This window comes from Xenopus laevis, chromosome 2L (genome assembly GCF_017654675.1).
Source record: "Xenopus laevis strain J_2021 chromosome 2L, Xenopus_laevis_v10.1, whole genome shotgun sequence".
Taxonomy (NCBI): domain Eukaryota; kingdom Metazoa; phylum Chordata; class Amphibia; order Anura; family Pipidae; genus Xenopus; species Xenopus laevis.
Window position 1 is genome coordinate 82,320,937 of NC_054373.1, and position 18,478 is coordinate 82,339,414.

Sequence of the window (18,478 nt, forward strand, 5' to 3'; positions counted from 1 at the left end):
TTTTTGTAACGGTTGGCACCCAACACCAGAACAAACACCAGGCACCCTGGTTTAGGCTCGTGCTTCACCAGTAGTGTGACCGCCTTTGGGCCTCGGGAGGAGCCCTCGGCTTACTTGGATGCCACCTGGACTTAAACGAGAGGTGCAAGATGAGGGTTCTGGATAGGCAGAGGGGCACGACTGTAGAGCAAAGTCTTTGGACAGAAGGTCGTGGTGCAAGGCAATAGAGTAGTCAGATCAGGCTGGGTCGAGACAGGCAGAAAATCAGCGTAACAATTCAGGCCGGGTCTGGGCAGGCAGCGTACAAAGCGAGGTCAGGCAGGCAAGGGTCAAAACCGGGAGATCAATCAGAAGGGATGAGGCAGAATCAGAGTCAAATAACAAGCAAGGGTCAGGTTCCAGAGTTCAGAGTAGTAAAACAGCCAGGCAGGGTCAAAAACAGGAATCAAACAGACAAGAAGCTTAACAGCACAAAGTACAAAGCACCAGGAACAAACCTATCATGGGCAACATAAAATTAACCAATACCCCTTTAAATATTTGAATTTGGCGCCATTGCTTGGCCATTGCTTGGCGCCTGCGCTTTTAAATGGCGAGAATGCGCGCGACGCGCGCACTAGGAAGGAAGCCAACAAACGGAGCGGCGCGGCGGGCGTCCCTGCCGCACCACTAGACCACCAGGGTAAGAGTTCCTGATAGCCCTGTTTTTTCTGCTGTATTTAAACTTACTGCACCAATGGTAACTCTGCCTCTATAATGCTGGCCTATGGATAGAAATTAGAAATTGCTCGATACACCTGAAAATAAAAATGCCAAACTATGAAAGATTTTGTTTCGGATCCTGTTTATTTTTGTTATTTATTATTGTTTAACTGATAAACCTGTTTGGGGGGCATGGCTAAAAGCCAATCTGAGTACACGCAGCTTCAGATGGCTCGGCTTTCCAATCATATTATTTTGATTTTATCATAGCTTATGATTTCTACAATGGATCCCAATGGCTCTGGAGAAATAATATGTGGGATTCCCTGAACATGCAGAGGGCTCCACTCTGAAACACTTTATGAAACAATGGCTGAAATGAGCACTGCCACATTCACCATAGAAAGAGCCCACAGAATACCGACCAGGCCAGCACCACCAGGAGGCCCTGCATAACCAATGTTCCTTCTCGGTCACACAAATTTTGAGGCCAGTGCACACAACAAATTGTTGTGTGAAAACACAACATTTTGCATTTATTTTCCCCTGCAAAAATAAAACACATACACAAGTTTCAAATGTGCGCACAAATGAATTTTTTTTTCCGCACATAGCTGAGAAGGATTTAGAGGGAACATTGTGCACAACCCCTAATAGTCATGCTTTTAAACGTAATCCTGCATCCTCAACCTTGCCTGCAATAAAGGCCCACTGCAATACTAAGCTCACACCATTTCAATATTTGCTGATTTCTCCACAAAGGCACAGAAGCAGCAGGCTATATTCTATGAGGCTAAAAGGCAACTCAGAGAAGCTAAAACTGGATTAAGCTATGCTATATCCCGCAAGGTTCAGGGTCATAGTGAGCGGAAAAATGTATTTCTTTACAGCTCCACAAGAGGTCAATTACTGTCTGGATAGTATGCCCTAATGCTTCACACAGACAGTGCACTTCAGCCTAGGCAGCTCTGGACTTGAACCCTTCACCAATGTCACATCACCTACGAAGTCCAACCAGGCCTTTGGTATCCTGCACCCTAGGACTACCAGGGCACAGCAACACCCATACAAACCCAGCTTCAAGGTCAAGGAGCTCTAATCCTTAAATGTTGCTGAATGGCAGACAAACACTCCTCTTCCTGTAGACAGTTGATGGACGTTGCTTCACTATACGTACTAACGATATATATTATCTATGGGTGCAAGCAGGTGAACTACCAACTGAACTATTGTGGGATCCGACTGAGAGACACCTGTAAACTTTCACTTAAAGCCTGGGGTGGTAGAAAGCAGCAGACTCCTACCTAAAGGCTACATGAGTCCCCATAGAGAGGCCTAGGCACACCTCACGTCATAAAGAAATTCTTTTTGTTTTTTAAGTTTTTTTGAGTTCTACCCAGAGTTGGGTTCTGTGTAGAAGGGGAGGATTGTGCATTGTTGGGTTCATTATGTTTCAGATGTTTTATTTAGGCAATTGGCTAGTTGGTATATGCAAACTGAATACACTTACCAGAGATCTACTCTGTTTATGGGGTTGCCTCTTGTTTCCATCCCCTATTCTAGTAAATGTCAATAAGGGTAGTGAGCTGGTATGAATGACCCTATAAAAAAGAAGTAAGTCCTGGATTAAGTTAGGAAGGACACTGTTATCCTATTGCAGGAAACACATCTCATAGGAAGCAAGATTTTGTCTCTAAAGGAACCATGGGTAGGATGACATTTCCACTCCATCCACACTACCCACTCCTCTAGGGTAGCAATCCTCATGGCAAGGTGGAGAACATTCATACTGATCATGCGGGGAGATATGTGTTCCTACAGGGGTATATGGTCTGACTTGAGGTTATACTGGCATCAATATATATATTCCTCCTCCATACAAGGATGAGGTCCTCATGCACCTAGCCTTATTTATGGGCACCTACCCTAGAACATACTGCATAGTTGCGGGAGACTTTAACTCAGTGATAGCCCCAGCTCTAAAGAGCAATCTACCAATTCAAAAAATTTCTTAGCCTCCATGAACCTCTCCACCTTAACCCCTCAACTAAGCAGTATTCCTGCTTCTATTCCTCACACTTATCGTGAAACGACTTGGCCCTTATGAATCACAAAACACTCCTGCTGGTTCAGCATATACAGTACAAGCCAGGAACGGTATCTGACCACTCACCAGTGGCTTTCCAAATATATTTTTTGCAAAATCCACAATTGCCCCGCTGGTCCCTTAATCCTACCATGATCTCATTTGCAGACTTGAATCGCAAGGAGAGTCTCCCGAACTCGCAATGGCTAACCTACCAAACGATAAGGGCAGTATAACTGAAGCATCATAAAAAGAAACTGACCCTAGAATGTACTAAGGCAGACTTGAGTGTCATGACAACAAAATCAAAGGGGAAAATATCATAGCTATACAACACAGTACTGGTGGCCAAGCTGGGGACCTCTCAGATCAAGTTGAGGGTCACTAAGGAAGGGGATGTAGGGTAGCAGTACAAGCCCCCAGAAGGGTCTCAGTATCTCCTAAACATAGAATATTGCAGCTGTAAATGATTCACAGGACGTACTGCGCTAGATGTAGACTACATAGAATATACCCACACAGCTATGGACCCTAATCCACACACTGTCTGGAACTGTCGCTAAGTAAACTGTCAGGCATTACTGGGGTCAGCAATTTGAAACCGTGTATCCTAAATATTATGTGACATGAACCGCAGTAAAAGCCTTTTTTATCACAAAGCCTGTTCATAGCCCAGAAACAGATCACTTCGATACAAACACTTGAAAGGGAATATGGACAATCACTGGGAACTTGAGAAATACCTGTATATGCTCTAATATTGAGCTTCTTTTTCTTGCCCATATTAGTGTAATATCAGGCTTCACACAATAAAATCTAATCACATTTACATGACGCAAGCTGTTTTCCTGGGCTGACATCCCATCCAATGGTTTTGTAGCAATAACCTTTAGGTGGATTAATGGCAAACTGAGCCAGTGATTAAATGTGCATTACATGCAGACTGATTTGTCAAGAATCCCCGCCTTGTTTATGAAGCAATCACATTTGTGCACTTTTCTCATAATCCTCATTTAATAGCGATCATTCTGTGCCGTCCAATAACATTTTTTAGAGGGATGAAACAGGAAAAGCCAAATGGTGTTCATTGGGATAATGCAGAGGACTGTGAGTCTATGTACAGTGAATGCAGCCATAACAGCCCTGGAAATCAGGTAATACGTGCAAGTGTTACTTTTATTTACATTGGATGCAGAAAAGATTGCAGGCATAGCTCTATGGAGGGGTGTAAGGCAAAAGCCTGTACTGAGAAAAGATTCAGGGTTTCCTAAAAACATGATATCTGGTTTAATGTATAATTACTGCTGTAAAATGGTATCCTTAAACCCAAGTGTGGTGCTGTATCCACAAAGTTTTTTGTGTCTGAAGAAGAGAAATCGGAAGTGAAAAGAGCAGATTTTATCTTAATACTTGCCCTTTTTTGGTGCCTTTCAGATACACATATGATTAGTAGATACTTGTGAAATGACACAATCGCATGGGAATAGGGATGTTTGCCAAGATTCTAAATGGTAAGTGTCTTTTTTTTTCCTTCTATTTCTTGAACAGAAGGAAATGAATGCAGTTGTTTCCATGTTGTTTCTATAGTGTATCATGGGGAATGTGTGCGGACCCTGCTGCCCAAGTTAATTAAGCTAAAGATGCTTCCAATGTTGGAGAACCAATTGAAGTCACTCAGTCAGGGTGAAATATTTCCTCCCACACACACCATGTTTTTGGTGTCTCCACCTGTTTCTAATGTATCCAGTGATTAAGTATAATACCAAGTGTATCGAAAAGCACAAGTTTGGAATTATGGAAATCAGAGGTTTTTGTTCTGGACCCAAGCCATAGAGGGTCCCTTGTGGCATAAAATTTGGGGTGCTCAGGCTCCGTTGCCAGGATGCCCCTTCTTTTATTAAATTCAGGTTCCGGTCCTGGAAGAGTAGAAATACTTATGATGACTGATGACTGTAGCTACCCAAATCGCTGAAATTATAAAGAAAGAACAGATTTACTGAGCCTTGTAATAATGATGATATATTTCTGCTGCAAAAAAACTGAAGAAAAAACACCCAAGCAGATCAAACCCAGAATTCAGCCTCACTACAAACCTGGGCTCGTTCATATTGATGGAATCCGTTCACCCCATCTGAATGAATTACTCTACAGATAAATGCTTGTAGCTTTAGCTACACTAATAACTACCAGAAAAAGATTCTATATTGTATTTTTGTTTTACTCCAGAGTATCTGGACCTATTTGAACTTAACACATAATTATTGTTTTTGGACAAGTAATTACTGATGCAGTATATATTACTGAAATAATAATTCATGTAAGAACAATTTGGCTTTATAAATAACCAACTCTACACAATAGCTAAACGTATTACAGTCGACCAAAATCACATTACAGTTAAACTATCTACTAAACTGTTGTCCAGTAACTAACATTCCAAATATTTTGGTGCTGTTTTTTTGCTCTTTCTTATAGTTTTCAGATATTTAGTTTTTTTATTGGTAAATTAGTTAAAGGGAAAGTCAACCTATACATTCATTACCCAATGTTCTATGGTTTTTAAAGTTATATTTTCATGATTTTATAGTGTAGTTTTTATTTCTATGTTACATTGTTTATACTGCAAATAGTTCACTCTACTATATAAAAATGTATTCAGGTCATTTTATGTGGACATGTGACTAGCTATAGTATAGTAAGATAGGTTGAAAAAAGACACATGTTCATCAAGTTCAACCTTTTTACTTTTTTCAACCTGCCTAACTGCTAGTTGATCCAGAGGAAGGCAAAAAAAACCCATCTGAAGTCTCTCCAATTTGCCTCAGAGAAATTCCTTCCTGACTGCAAAATGGCAATCGGACTAGTCCCTGAATCAAAATGTACTATGAGCTATCTTCCATAACCCTGTAATCCCTTGCTAAAAAGTCATCCAACCTCTTCTTAAAGCTATCTAATGTATCAGCCTGTACAACTGATTCAGGGAAAGAATTCCACATCTTCACAGCTCTCACTGTAAAAAAACACTTTTGAATATTTTTTTTTTTTTGTATTTCAAGAAAATTTTTATTCATGAAGAAAAAGTGAACATACATTGAACATATATGAAAAAATCACATCTGGTCAACATTCAGACATGTAAGCATACACGGTAAAAGGAATACAGTTCCGAAAGTGAACTAGTCTTCTTTTCTTCTAATTGGAATGGGTGACCTAGTGTCAGCTGTAAAAACCTACTGGTAAATAAAGCATTAGAGAGATTATTATATGATCCCCTTATATATTTACTAAAACTTAGTCCCTGTGTAAAATGTATAATGAAGCAATAGAATTCTTAATGAATCAGATGAAAATTGAGCATAGGACTGGCCAGATATGGGATGACTTTGACGTACCGTAGTTGGCCAGCTTAAATATATTTCAATATATGGACAAACAATCCCTGTTTTTTTTAAATGGTAAGCTAGTAGCTGTATGCACAAAATGTCTCAATGTCTTAAATATATTGATAATGGGTTGGATGCAGAGGACTCTTGTATTTGCCCCTTATATATTTATACATAGTTATCATATCACCCCTTAAGCGCCTCCTCTCCAGTGTGAACATCCCCAATTTGGCCAGTCTTTCCTCATAGCTAAGATTTTCCATACTGTTTACCAGCTTAGTTGCCCTTCTCTGTACCCTCTCTAATACAATAATGTCCTGTTTGAGAACTGGAGACCAAAACTGTATGGCATATTCTAGATGGGGCCTTACAAGTGCTCTATAAAGTGGAAGAATGACCCCCTCCTCCCTTGACTCTATGCCCCTTTTAATACAGCTCAAGACCTTATTTGCCCTTGATGCTGCTGACTGGGATTGCTTGCTACAGCCAAGTTTATTATCTACAAGGACTCCAAGGTCCTTTTCCTTGATGGATTTGCCTAGTGCAGTCCCATTAAGGGTATAAGTGGCTTGGATATTCTTACATCCCACGTGCATGACATTTATCAGCATTGAATCTCATTTGCCACTTAGCTGCCCAGATTGCCAGTTTGTCAAGATCGTGTTGCAAGGATGCCACATCCTGGATGGAATTAATTGGGCTGGATAGTTTTGTGTCATTTTCAAAAACTGATACATTACTTAAAATACCCTCCCCATAGTCATTAATGAACAAGTTAAATAAAAGTGGACCCAATACCGAGCCCTGAGGGACCCCACTAAGAACCTTACTTCAAGTAGAGAATGTACCATTAACAACCACCCTCTGTACCCGATCCTGTAGTCAGTTTCCTATCCATGTGCAAACAACTTCATTAAGCCCAACAGACCTTAGTTTAGAAAGCAGTTGTTTGTGGGGCACAGTATCAAACGCTTTGGCAAAATCCAAATAGATCACATCTACTGCTCCCCCCACTATCCAGCATCTTACTTGCTTCATCATAAAAAACAATCAAATTTGTCTGACATGACCTATCCTTCACAAAGCCATGCTGATTGCTGCTCATAATGCCATTCACTAGAACAAAATTTTGAACAACAAGCCTTCAAATAATTTGCTCAACACAGATGTCAAATTTACTGGCCTATAATTTCCAGGCTGAGATCGTAATCCCTTTTTTAAATATTGGAATGACATCAACTTCTCTCCAACCCATAGCTACCATACCAGATGAAAGTGAATCTGAGAAAATCAGAAATAGGGGCTGGTCTAAAACTGAACTAAGCTCTCTCAAAACCTGGGGTGTATGCCATCTGGCCCTGGAGCCTTGTTCATTTTTATTAAAGCTTTATGAATCATATCCTGAGTTAGCCACTGACTAGACTGAGCTGAACCATCAGTGTAACTATTAACTGATGCATGTGCTTTCAGAAAGAGCCAGCTTTTCATCATGGAACTGCTTTCATACAGGCTATTGCTACTCAATTTAACCAAAGGAGTCACTGTGGGACCTGGATTTTGACTATTGAGTACTATTCTAAGATCTACTGGGGAGCTGTTATCTTGTGTCAGGTAGCATTATATGGTTACCTTCCCATTGTTCTATTGTTAGGCTGCTGTGGGGGGGGGGAGGTTGATATCATTATAACTTGCAGTGCAGCAGTAAAGAGTGACTGAAGTTTATCAGAGCACAAGTCACATTACTGGGAACACCTGGGAAACATACAATATGTCTAGCCTCATGTCAGATTTTGAAATTAAATATAAAAAAATCTGTTTGCTCTTTTGAAAAATGGATTTCAGTGCAAAATTCTGTTAGAGCAGCACAATTAACTGATGCATGCTTTTCCATGACAGAATCCCTTTCAATTATTTGTATATGTATTGCTACTGAAAGCTGTGTTTGTCCCTTTTTTCTCTGCCCTGATAGCTCATACTGTTGATATAATAAGACAGGAGTGCCCATACTTTACTAATGCGAGGTCTACTTTTTAGTGATGTTCTCTCATTATGATCTATATTCATAATATTACTGTTAGCATTCTGTTCCATGAAATTTTTTTATTAAATATTATATTGATTTCTTATGAAAACCTAACAGAATAAATATTTGAATGAAAAGAATGGGTAATTTAGTCAAGCTGTTTTTTTGACAGTGTCTTGAGATCTACTGATCACCAACTAAATGTCTACTGGTAGATCCCAATCTGCCTTTTGAACACCCCTGATGTAAGACAAGCAGCTGATTAACAGACTTGTCTGTGCTGGGGAACTAAGACTTTACAATATTGTTTAAAAAGTAATAACCAGGAGTTAAACAAATACTGCTTTCAATATCAATTGTTTTTACAAATAACTTTAAAAGCACTGAAAATTAATAAATGTATATTGGAAAGTTGCTTGGAATTATGTTTTATTTTATTAGGCAAATTTTTATTTTGGGGTCGATTTGCCCCTAACTATTCTCAAAATGAAAAGGTAATATAAGCCTAATCACACTGAAATTAGAAACTTTCTAAAAATAATACATTTCCCCACCTCCCTCACAGTGTAAACTAATCCATCTTACCTTGTTTCTTTGTAAGGTGATACATTCTCAGGCTTGAAGTCTCTTTGCTTTCCATAGCAGGTAGTTCTCAGATTTTATGAAAAGCAGAGAATAAATCAGAGACAAAGTGAGGGAGGGTTGCATGATACTGTGAGCATAAGAGGGATGGAATATGGTTCATGGAAGTATCATGGGTTCCTTTCAATATGTGGAATCAGGTAAGTCTGTGTGATATTGTTCATACACCTTTTATACATAAGCCCAATGGAATGAGCTAATGTCAGAAAGGGGGTATATTTTTCCTTTAATGACTCTGTAATATGCTGGACAACTGAATTCATCCAGGATTTTGTCATCATTTTCTTGACAGATTAGTAGTCTGGCAGCTAAAAGACAGATGTGATTCCAGGTTGATCAACACAAGTATATACATTTGGTATTTAGGAAAACCCAGGACTCTTAAAGGGATTCTGTCATGGGAAAACATGTCAAAACACATCAGTCAATAGTACTGCTTCAGCAGACTTCTGCACTAAAATGCCCTGAGCAAACAGATTTTTTATATTTAGTTTTGAAATCTGACACAGGGCTAGACATATTGTCACTTTCCCAAGTGCCCATGTGACTTGTGCTCTGATAAACTCCAGTCACTCTCTACTGCTGCACTGCAAGTTGGAGTAATATCACCCCCTACCTTTCCCTCCCCCCTACAACTAGGGTTGCCAGCTTTTAAAAAAAAAATTACCGGCCAGTGGTGGGGGCGGGAACTAAAGGGGCGGACCGTGATGCAAAAGGGGCAGAGCCACGGGAATAGTGCCACAAAAGGGGCGGGCCACATCGACAGAAGCCAAAGAAAATGTACGTTTTCACTGGCGGGCAAGGGCTTTTGTAAATGGTATTACAAATTACCGCGGCTACATTGCTGGTAAATTTGCAATACCGGCCCTGGCCCTGGCAGGTGTTTTACCGGCTAGGCCAGTTAAATACCGGCCGGGTGGCAACCCTACCAACAACTGATCAGTAGAACAATGGGAAGGTAATAAGATAACAGCTCCCTGACTCCTGCATTGCTAGGTGTAGAAAGTAGCAAATATCCAAGTCCTATCATGACTACTCCTGTTACATTAAATAGGAGAAATAATAGCTTTACTGAAATCATTTCCATCATAAAGTGCTGGATCTTTATGAAAGCCAAGGATCAGGCAAAATGACCTGAGATTGCTACCTACACATCAATATTCTAACTAAAAAACTGCATTCGTTGTTTGAGAAATAAAATTTTATATGGTTGAGTGAATTATTTGCAATGTAAACAGTGTAATTTAGATATAAAAACTACACTATAAAAGTCATGACAGAATCCCTTTAAAAAAAGAAAATATTTTTTTACAATTGAGACTTATCTATTAAACACACCATATAGGCATCACTTATCTGCATTCTCCTGTTGTAGACTCTATCAGGTGCATTCACTGGCCCCTGACATAGATTGCCAGCAAGCATAGGGATAAGTCAAAATCTTTAGTCAGTCTTTAATATAAGTATAGCTTCAACTTCTTCACAAAACCTGGTTTGGATCTGTAACACTAACAATTAAGGCAACTGAACTGTGGCTTTCAATCCCACAAGCCCCTATAATGGTGTTTTAGAAACAGTACTGAGCAAAGAAGTTGCATAAATGTAGACGCAGGAGTGAGTTTGCATATAACGATGGGTAGGCCTTGTTTGTGTTGGTGTACCTTCAATGGATTCTGTCATGGGAAAACATTACAAAATGCATCAGTTAATAGTGCTGCTCCAGCAGAATCCTGCATTGAAATCCTAAAGAGTAAACAGATTTTTAAATATTTAACTTTGAAATCTGACATCGGGCTAGCCATGTTGTTAGTTTCCCAGGTGCCCCCAGCCATGGAACTTGTGCTCTTATAAACTTTAGTCACTCTATACTGCTGTGCTGCAAGTTGGAGTGATGTCACCCCCCAGCAGTCAATCAGCAAAACAAGATAACAGCATCCTGATGTATATAAATGCTCCCATGCCCCACCTAATGGTAGATATGAGTGTGCAAGCAAATTTCATAATACTCAGTTTTTTATAGATGTTGATATTATTAACTATGGATGCACATTCATTCTCTGCATTTACTGTAGCTTCCTTTCTGGCAAATTAGTGATCTCTACTAAAAGCTAATATAAAATTATTTTATTTGAAAAGGTGGTCAATTTCCATTTGGTTTAAGCAACTCCTCTCACCTTAATGCACCAGTTATGGTGTATTAGGAGCAACATTTTTTAAGAGTCCCTTTAAAATTTGAGAGCAGGAATGACAACAACAAAGCATAGTAAATGAATAGTGATAAATGGGGTAATGGGTATCTTAAAGTGTCCATATCATCTAACTTCATTTATGCTAATAATGTGCATTTTGAGGTGCTGTCAATGAATGCTGATATTGGCCAATAATGGATGTATACCATAAATTGCTTAAGGAGGGATATACAGTATGAAGGTTGTATTTTAGAGGTCTGTTGATGGCCATGAGATATGCAACCGAAGTATATTATAGAATGAGTATCTGTGGAGCATGGCTGTGAGATTTGCTTCACAAAGCTTGAGAGTGTGTTCATGCACTATACTTTACCCAACAAATAAATATAGGGTACATTTTATGGCTTCTTTACCCACTGATGAAAGACGAGATGAGATGTCCTCTTACTACATATAGACAACACTATTTCTGGCCATTCTCCCTTATGATACTGCATTTCTTTCTATTTAATTCATCTCTTATACACAGGGGGTGGGAACTCTGTACACATAAGTATGTTACTTACTCTTCATTAGTAATAAAAAGGCAAAGGTTTTGTGTATCTGTGAAAAAACATTTTTTTCATAAGTGCATTTGTTTCCTTCTAGCTTTGCTTTTTGTGCAACCAATTTATGCCATTTGGGCATGTTACCGCTCCTGCCCATCAAACTGTGTTTGTACTGAGGAAAGAAGCTGCTCGGTTTTATGTGATCGGATTGGACTCCCAGAGATCCCTAAGGAATTCCCTTGTGAAGCTTCCTTTATTAACCTTGACAAAAACAACATCAAATTTCTATATGAAAGAGCATTTGGGACTCTGCCTTTATTGAAAGGGCTCTCGCTGAGTCACAACAACATATCCTTCATCACTCCAGGGGCTTTCAAAGGACTTCCTAACCTGATGGAGCTGAAAATGGCACATAATGATTACATTCGCTATTTGCACACTCGAACATTCTCAGTTCTGAAGAAGCTTGTTAAACTTGACCTAGCCGACTGCAACCTTTTCAACATCCCAGACAGAATTTTTGTGGAACTCCCTTCTCTTCACGAGCTTATCTTTTTTCAAAATAATTTCCGAAGAATACCAGGTGCTATCAGGGGAATGGAGAATTTAACTCATATTTACCTGGAAAGCAACAGAATCGAAGCTGTGGCCTATAATTCTCTCCAAGACTTAATCAACCTAAAGTATCTTAACCTTCAAGACAATAAAATTAATGTAATACACGACAGGTCTTTCCAAGACTGCCAAAAAATGGAATATCTCTATCTTAACGACAACTTATTGGATGTGTTACCGGAAAATTCTTTCAAAGGCTTAAAGCGCTTGAAGATGCTTAACATGGGTGGAAATTTTATAAGGAATGTGTCAAGTGCGTGGTTTCAGGATTTAGTAGAACTAGAGGTTCTCTATCTTGACCGGAACAAAATAAGTTACATTGAAGAAGGGGCCTTTGAAAATCTCACTAGCTTGGTAACATTGCATCTGAACAGCAACAATCTAACCACTTTACCATTTGAAGTTTTTAGACCGGTTTATTTTTTGGGTAGACTTTTTCTCTTTAGGAATCCCTGGGAATGTGACTGCAGGATAAAATGGTTACAAGACTGGATGGATAACTATAAGCTTGTCCGCGATGTACCCTGCACAGCCCCAGAATTGGTGGCAGGCATGGACCTGAGTAGTATAATGTTTAAGAAGTCACAGGATGGAATTTGTTTGGACCCAACTGACGAAAACTTTACATATTTTGTCCCACTCCCTACAGATGGTCTTCAGTCAACTATGGAAACCAAACTAAGCAGTCTTATCTCACTCCTCCTACTACCAAGAGGAAATTATGAAGATCCTGGGAATATAACAGATTCTTTATACAATGCAACATTACCTGATGGGAAGAACAATGCATCTCTATGTCTTTCAGTGCAAGTAATAACCTACATACTGTGCTTTGTTCTAACTGAAGGCTTTCTGCTGCTCTAAATGGTCAGATATTACATTGTAAGACATTTGATGAAATATAACATTTGTTAAAAGACCAGTAGGTATATAAAACCTTGACTTTCTTGTCTCTGGGGACTTACATGGAAGGTAACATGCTTATAAACTATAATGGGCATATTTTCCTCTATCTATCTATCTATCTATCTATCTATCTATCTATGTTGTTTGAATGCCGGCACTCACGAAAAGGTGATCAATATTGCCTGGGTACAATCCTCAAAAATTATATATACACGTAGCTACATAGGCCACACTCTCATAAAGACACTTAACACGGGTGCTGCACCTGGTTGAATATTCACATATAAGAACAGAAGCTGTGTGCACACCTTCCAAAATCTTCCAAATTAGTTTTATTTATTGCAGTAATGAATGATACATTAACTTTTCGGTTTTGGTCTAAAACCTTTTTTCGAAATGTCCACTATTACAATTACATAAATTAGATAATTGTAATAGTGGACATTTTGAAAAAGGTTTTAGACCAAAACGTTAATGTATCATTCATTACTGCAATAAAGAAAACAATTTTAGAAGATTTTGGAAGGTGTGCTTCTGTTCATATATATATATATTTCTATAGGGAAAAAAATTGTAATCAACAGTGTTATGCCAAAAAACTTTAACTATATAGTTAAAGTCTTTTCCCAAAGGTAAGGACAGTTTTGGAAAACTTGAACGATTATCCAGAAAATCCTTAATTTGATCATGAATTCTGATCTATTGTTACCTTGGAAGTTGGAAACATGGGTTGGATAATAATAAGGTTGGATAAATACGTTTAAGTTAGGTTGAAAAAAAGACACACATCCATCAAGTTCAATCTTTTAACTCTGTTTTAACCTGCCTGAAGCCTCTACGATTTGCCTCAGATGGGGAAAAAATTCCGTCCTGACTCCAAAATGGCAATCAGACTAGTCCCTGGATCAACTTGTACTATGAGCTATCTCCCATAACCCTGTATTCCCTCACTTGCTAAGAAGCCATCTAACCCCTTCTTAAAGCTATCTAATGTATCAGCCTGTACCACTGATTCAGGGAGAGAATTCCACAACTTCACAGCTCTCACTGTAAAAAACCCCCTTCCAAATATTTAGGAGGAACCTCCATTCTTCTAATCGGAATGGATGACCTTGTGTCAGCTGGAAAGACCTACTGGTAAATTAAGCACTAAAAAGATTATCTTATGATCCCCTTATATATTTATACATAGTTATCATATCACCCCTTAAGTGCCTCTGCTCCAGTGTGAACAACCCCAATATGGCCAGTCTTTCCTCATAGCTAAGATTTTCAGCACCTTTTACCAGCTTAGTTGCCCTTCTCTGTACCCTCTCTAAATCAATAATGTCCTGTTTGAGGACTCTCAGTGCTCTAAACAATGGAAGAATGACTCCCTCCTCCCGTGAATCAATGTGCAGCTATGAAGTGAGCCTGGGAACTCCGACTCCTCTATTGTACACACTGAAGAAAATAACTGATTTAGCACATTTGCCTTTTCTGTATCTGTTACAACCATACTGGTACCATTATTTAAATGAGCAACACTCTCAACCCACATTTTTTATTATTAATATACTTAAAAAAACTTTTTGGAGTTAGTCTTAGCCTCCGCCGCTATGCACTCTTCATTTCCTTTCTTTGCCTTCCGGATTGCTGTTTTACAACATTTATTATAATGTTTATATTCATTAAATGCAGCTTCTGTCCCAACAGACTTGTAGTTTTTAAATGCCTCTCTCTTCTTTCCTATTTTACTTCTATATTAAGCCACATAGGGTGGTTCTTGGTGCTTCTACATTTACTCCTTAAAGGGAATACATTGAGAACAGTAACGATTTAATATCATTTTAAATGACAACCATATGTGTTTTTTAATGAAAACATAATGCCCCAATCTATGCTCTGAAGGGCAGTCTTCAAGGCACTAAAATTAGCTTTTCTGAAATTCATAGTTTTATGAATTTATATTGTAATGCTATTATCTGTGTAACAACAGTAATCATATCTAAAAGACTGATATCCCATTTTTTATTTTTGAAATCTATGGAATATTTTAATGCTACAGGAGTTTCTTGTGGACTCCATGTCTACCACTATAAATTACAGATGCAGCAAATTCAGGATTTGATTCAGGATTCGGCTGAATCTCAGTATTTTTTGCAGGATTCAGGTTTAACTGATTTCTGAACTGATTCCAACCCCTTAGGGGGGAGATTTAACAATGTTCAAATTTATATTATTTTCAAATTAATCTAAATTTTCTTGTGCTAAAACTCACAAATTCATGGCATCAGTTTGTTACAACTACACACACAAACATATAAACCACCTGCATATAAGATCGTATGGTGTGGAGCACTGTCATTATATAATGCAGCCAGTATAATAATTACTATTGTTGGAGTATTAGAAAGCTGGTTGGTATATTGGTCAAATGTGGAAAAAAACACTACATTTCTGCATCTGGCATAGCAAGAAATGTTTTAAAAAATTATTGCATGGGGGGGGGATCAGATTAAAATATCTAATGCATAACACTTGGATGCTAATACAAATATAGTTCCTTTTGTACAATGTGTTGCATTATACTTTGAAAAGGATAACAGTTACCAATGTACTACATTAATGGATGAGATTTGAAAAGGATAACATTGCTGGATTAATATTTAAATATGGATCACAAAGCTCATTAATGACCCATAAGCCCAGATGGGTCACAAAGGATGAGGTCCAAGGTGGCAGATGCTTTGTGGGACTACAAGTTAGCATTGCTGTAAAGATATATATATTAAAATTATCTGACCACTTTGTTCCTGTTTACTATGGAAGTTCTCTTTTTTTTATACATTAAATCCATGAATTTATTGTCTAAATTACCCTTCTGTTTCATTCTTTTCATTCAGATATTTATTCTAAGGTTACATAAGAAATAGGTGTTTTTTAAATATAGCAATATAAATTCTCTTATAAATCAATATAATATTTAAGTAATATTTCCCATGGAACAGAATGCTAACAGTAATATTATGGATGTAGATCATAATGGGACAACATCACTAAAAGCAGACCCTGGGGGCGTGTCTTGATGCTTAATGTGAACAGACATGTGCTGAAGTGCTCCTCTCTCCGGGCCATAAATATTCTGAATTAAGACCCTGTCTAATACCTCAAGACGGCCTCAGAAGACCACGAGTGGCAGCAGCTTCCCCAAAGGATACTAATGGGGCAAAATCAGGCTCAGAAACTAACCTAAACCTCTGTAAACAGGCTGTAGAGATGTGCCCAAGAGGAGAAACAAGATGGCACCCGGAACGCAGCAAGCAGGTCTCCCTCTCCTCCCCCCTCGCAGCAAGCGCCAGAACCCACACTGCAGGAGATTTTGCAGGAAATAAGGGAGTCCAAAGTCACCTGTACCAGCCTCATCAGCACCAAAACCGATGAAATAAAACTCAACCTCTCCATTATAAAACAGGATCTGCAGCGACTAAGAGAGAGAACTACCGAGGTGGAGGTGTCTTAATCCCACCGCTAGTCAATATTCCTGTTTCTCACAGTCCCACTTATCACTGTCCAGGATTGATTACGCTGTTATTGACAATTTCAAATAAAGGAATGGGTGCGGCTCACCAAAAGTCTTTGTTGGTTTAATTCCACGGGTTCACCTATCTAGGGCTTGAAATAACTAAAGATCTGCACCAATATTCCAAAAATAATATTAACAAACAGATAAATTGGCTAAATGCCAAATTTAAAGTATGGGAACAATTGCCCCTAGGACCTGTAGGAAGGATACAGCTCATTAAAATTGTGGTCATGCCCAAATTGTTATATCTGCTGTGGCACTCTCCTGTATGGGTACCTAAGGCAAAATGACATCAACAAGAGACTGAGAAAATTCATTTGGGGTAAATCTAGACAGAGGCTTGGTTTACCAACCCTGATGAGACCAGTGAGGGAGGGAGGCATGGCACTCCCTAGTATGCTTAATTACTTCTTGGCAGCACAACTTACCCATCTATTAGCCATTCTATAACCGCACTACCACCCGCCCCTACCACTACCGATTTCCCGTGGGATGTCATTCTGGGAACTAAGGTTGGGACTAGGAACTTTATCTGTTGTACACAGGGTAGAGCGTTGCAGAAGGTCAACGAGTTGCTTAACCTTACACACATTGACCCCCGTACACCACTCTGGGGCAATGCACAGTTTCAGTATATGGCTCACATATCTCCTCCGCCCTGCTGGACCAGTAATGGGATAAAGTCAATAGCAGATGTATGGGAAGAAGATACCCTGCTCTCTTTTGAAGATCTAAAATTCATATATGATTTGCCTAATGGGCAGTGGCTAATGTATCAGCAGGTTAGAAGTGCTCTCAATAGGCAATCTAGAGCCACTCCGATACGCTTAGCTGTATCACCACTGCTGGGGATGATCCGACAGCCGCACCAAAAGGGTACTCTTTCTAAACTTTACCGGAAACGAATGGCGGCATATAATAAGAACACCCTAATTCATAGCCGGGATGCATGGGACAGGGATCTCAACTATTTAACAGATGATCAGTGGGTAGAAGCACTCAAGACCCCTAAGCATGTGTCTTACAACTACAATGACAGGCTGCTACAGACTTATATGGTGCATAAAGCTTACTACACCCTTCTGCATACTATGTGGCAGTGCAGGGACCTTGCGGTGTACTGGGCTGTGGTGCTAAAACATCTGTCCTTGATAGTTGGTTGATACTGAGTATTGGAATTAAAAAGCTTACTTCCCTAATGTATAGACAGCTGATATCTAGATCTCTGTTCTAGGCAAGACGGCAAATTACCTTGCATTGGAAGGATAGAATACCGCTATCAGTTCAGACCTGGTGCCAAGCTGTTTCCTCTGTGTGTAATAAAGAAAAAATCATACTTACCAGACAAGGGAAACTTGCTGGCAGATGGGTCAGCTGGCAAAAATGGTTGGATACACCACTTCAGGTTGACTGAATGTTTCTGTTAGTATGTGCTTCGGACTATTAATATGTAAACACACCTACTACGGGTTATAGTGTCTGTTGTCTCTGTATGATATGCTATACTGATGCAACTTACTCTGAATGTTACCCATGTATATGAAAATGTCAATTTGATTGTCCACTGTTTATTCCTCAATAAACTTGTCTTGAGCAAAAAAAAAAAAAAGCAGACCCAGTAAAGTATGGGCAATGACACATGCAACTGTGTTGTCCAGGGGTAATGGCCTCTCCCATGGTGCATCTCACTGCCTTTCACCATTTCCCATATTAATGTATGGGAAATACTGAGCTTGAAGCACAAACAGCTTTGATAGGTGCTCTTGCACATACTTATGTGGACATCTGCCACTTAGTACTGCATCTTCTTCAGGAACTG

General features: G+C 39.1%; 1 protein-coding gene across 1 annotated transcript; it reads left to right on the top strand.

Annotated features, from left to right (window-relative positions):
- The first annotated feature begins 1,288 nt into the window (after window positions 1-1,288).
- nyx.L (nyctalopin L homeolog) lies at window positions 1,289-14,004 on the top strand. Its single transcript, XM_041582100.1, has 3 exons — window positions 1,289-3,942; window positions 4,223-4,299; window positions 11,674-14,004. The coding sequence occupies exons 2-3, from the start codon at window positions 4,266-4,268 to the stop codon at window positions 13,050-13,052; spliced, it is 1,413 nt and encodes a 470-aa protein (XP_041438034.1). The 5' UTR covers window positions 1,289-3,942; window positions 4,223-4,265; the 3' UTR covers window positions 13,053-14,004.
- The last annotated feature ends 4,474 nt before the right edge of the window (window positions 14,005-18,478 follow it).

What these genes read in the sequence shown, in the direction of transcription:
- nyx.L (XM_041582100.1), top strand. Translation starts at nt 4,266, where the DNA reads ATGGGAATAGGGATGTTTGCCAAGATTCTAAATG. An exon ending in GTTTGCCAAGATTCTAAATG is followed by an intron (nt 4,300 to 11,673) that starts GTAAGTGTCTTT and finishes GTTTCCTTCTAG; the next exon opens with CTTTGCTTTTTGTGCAACCA.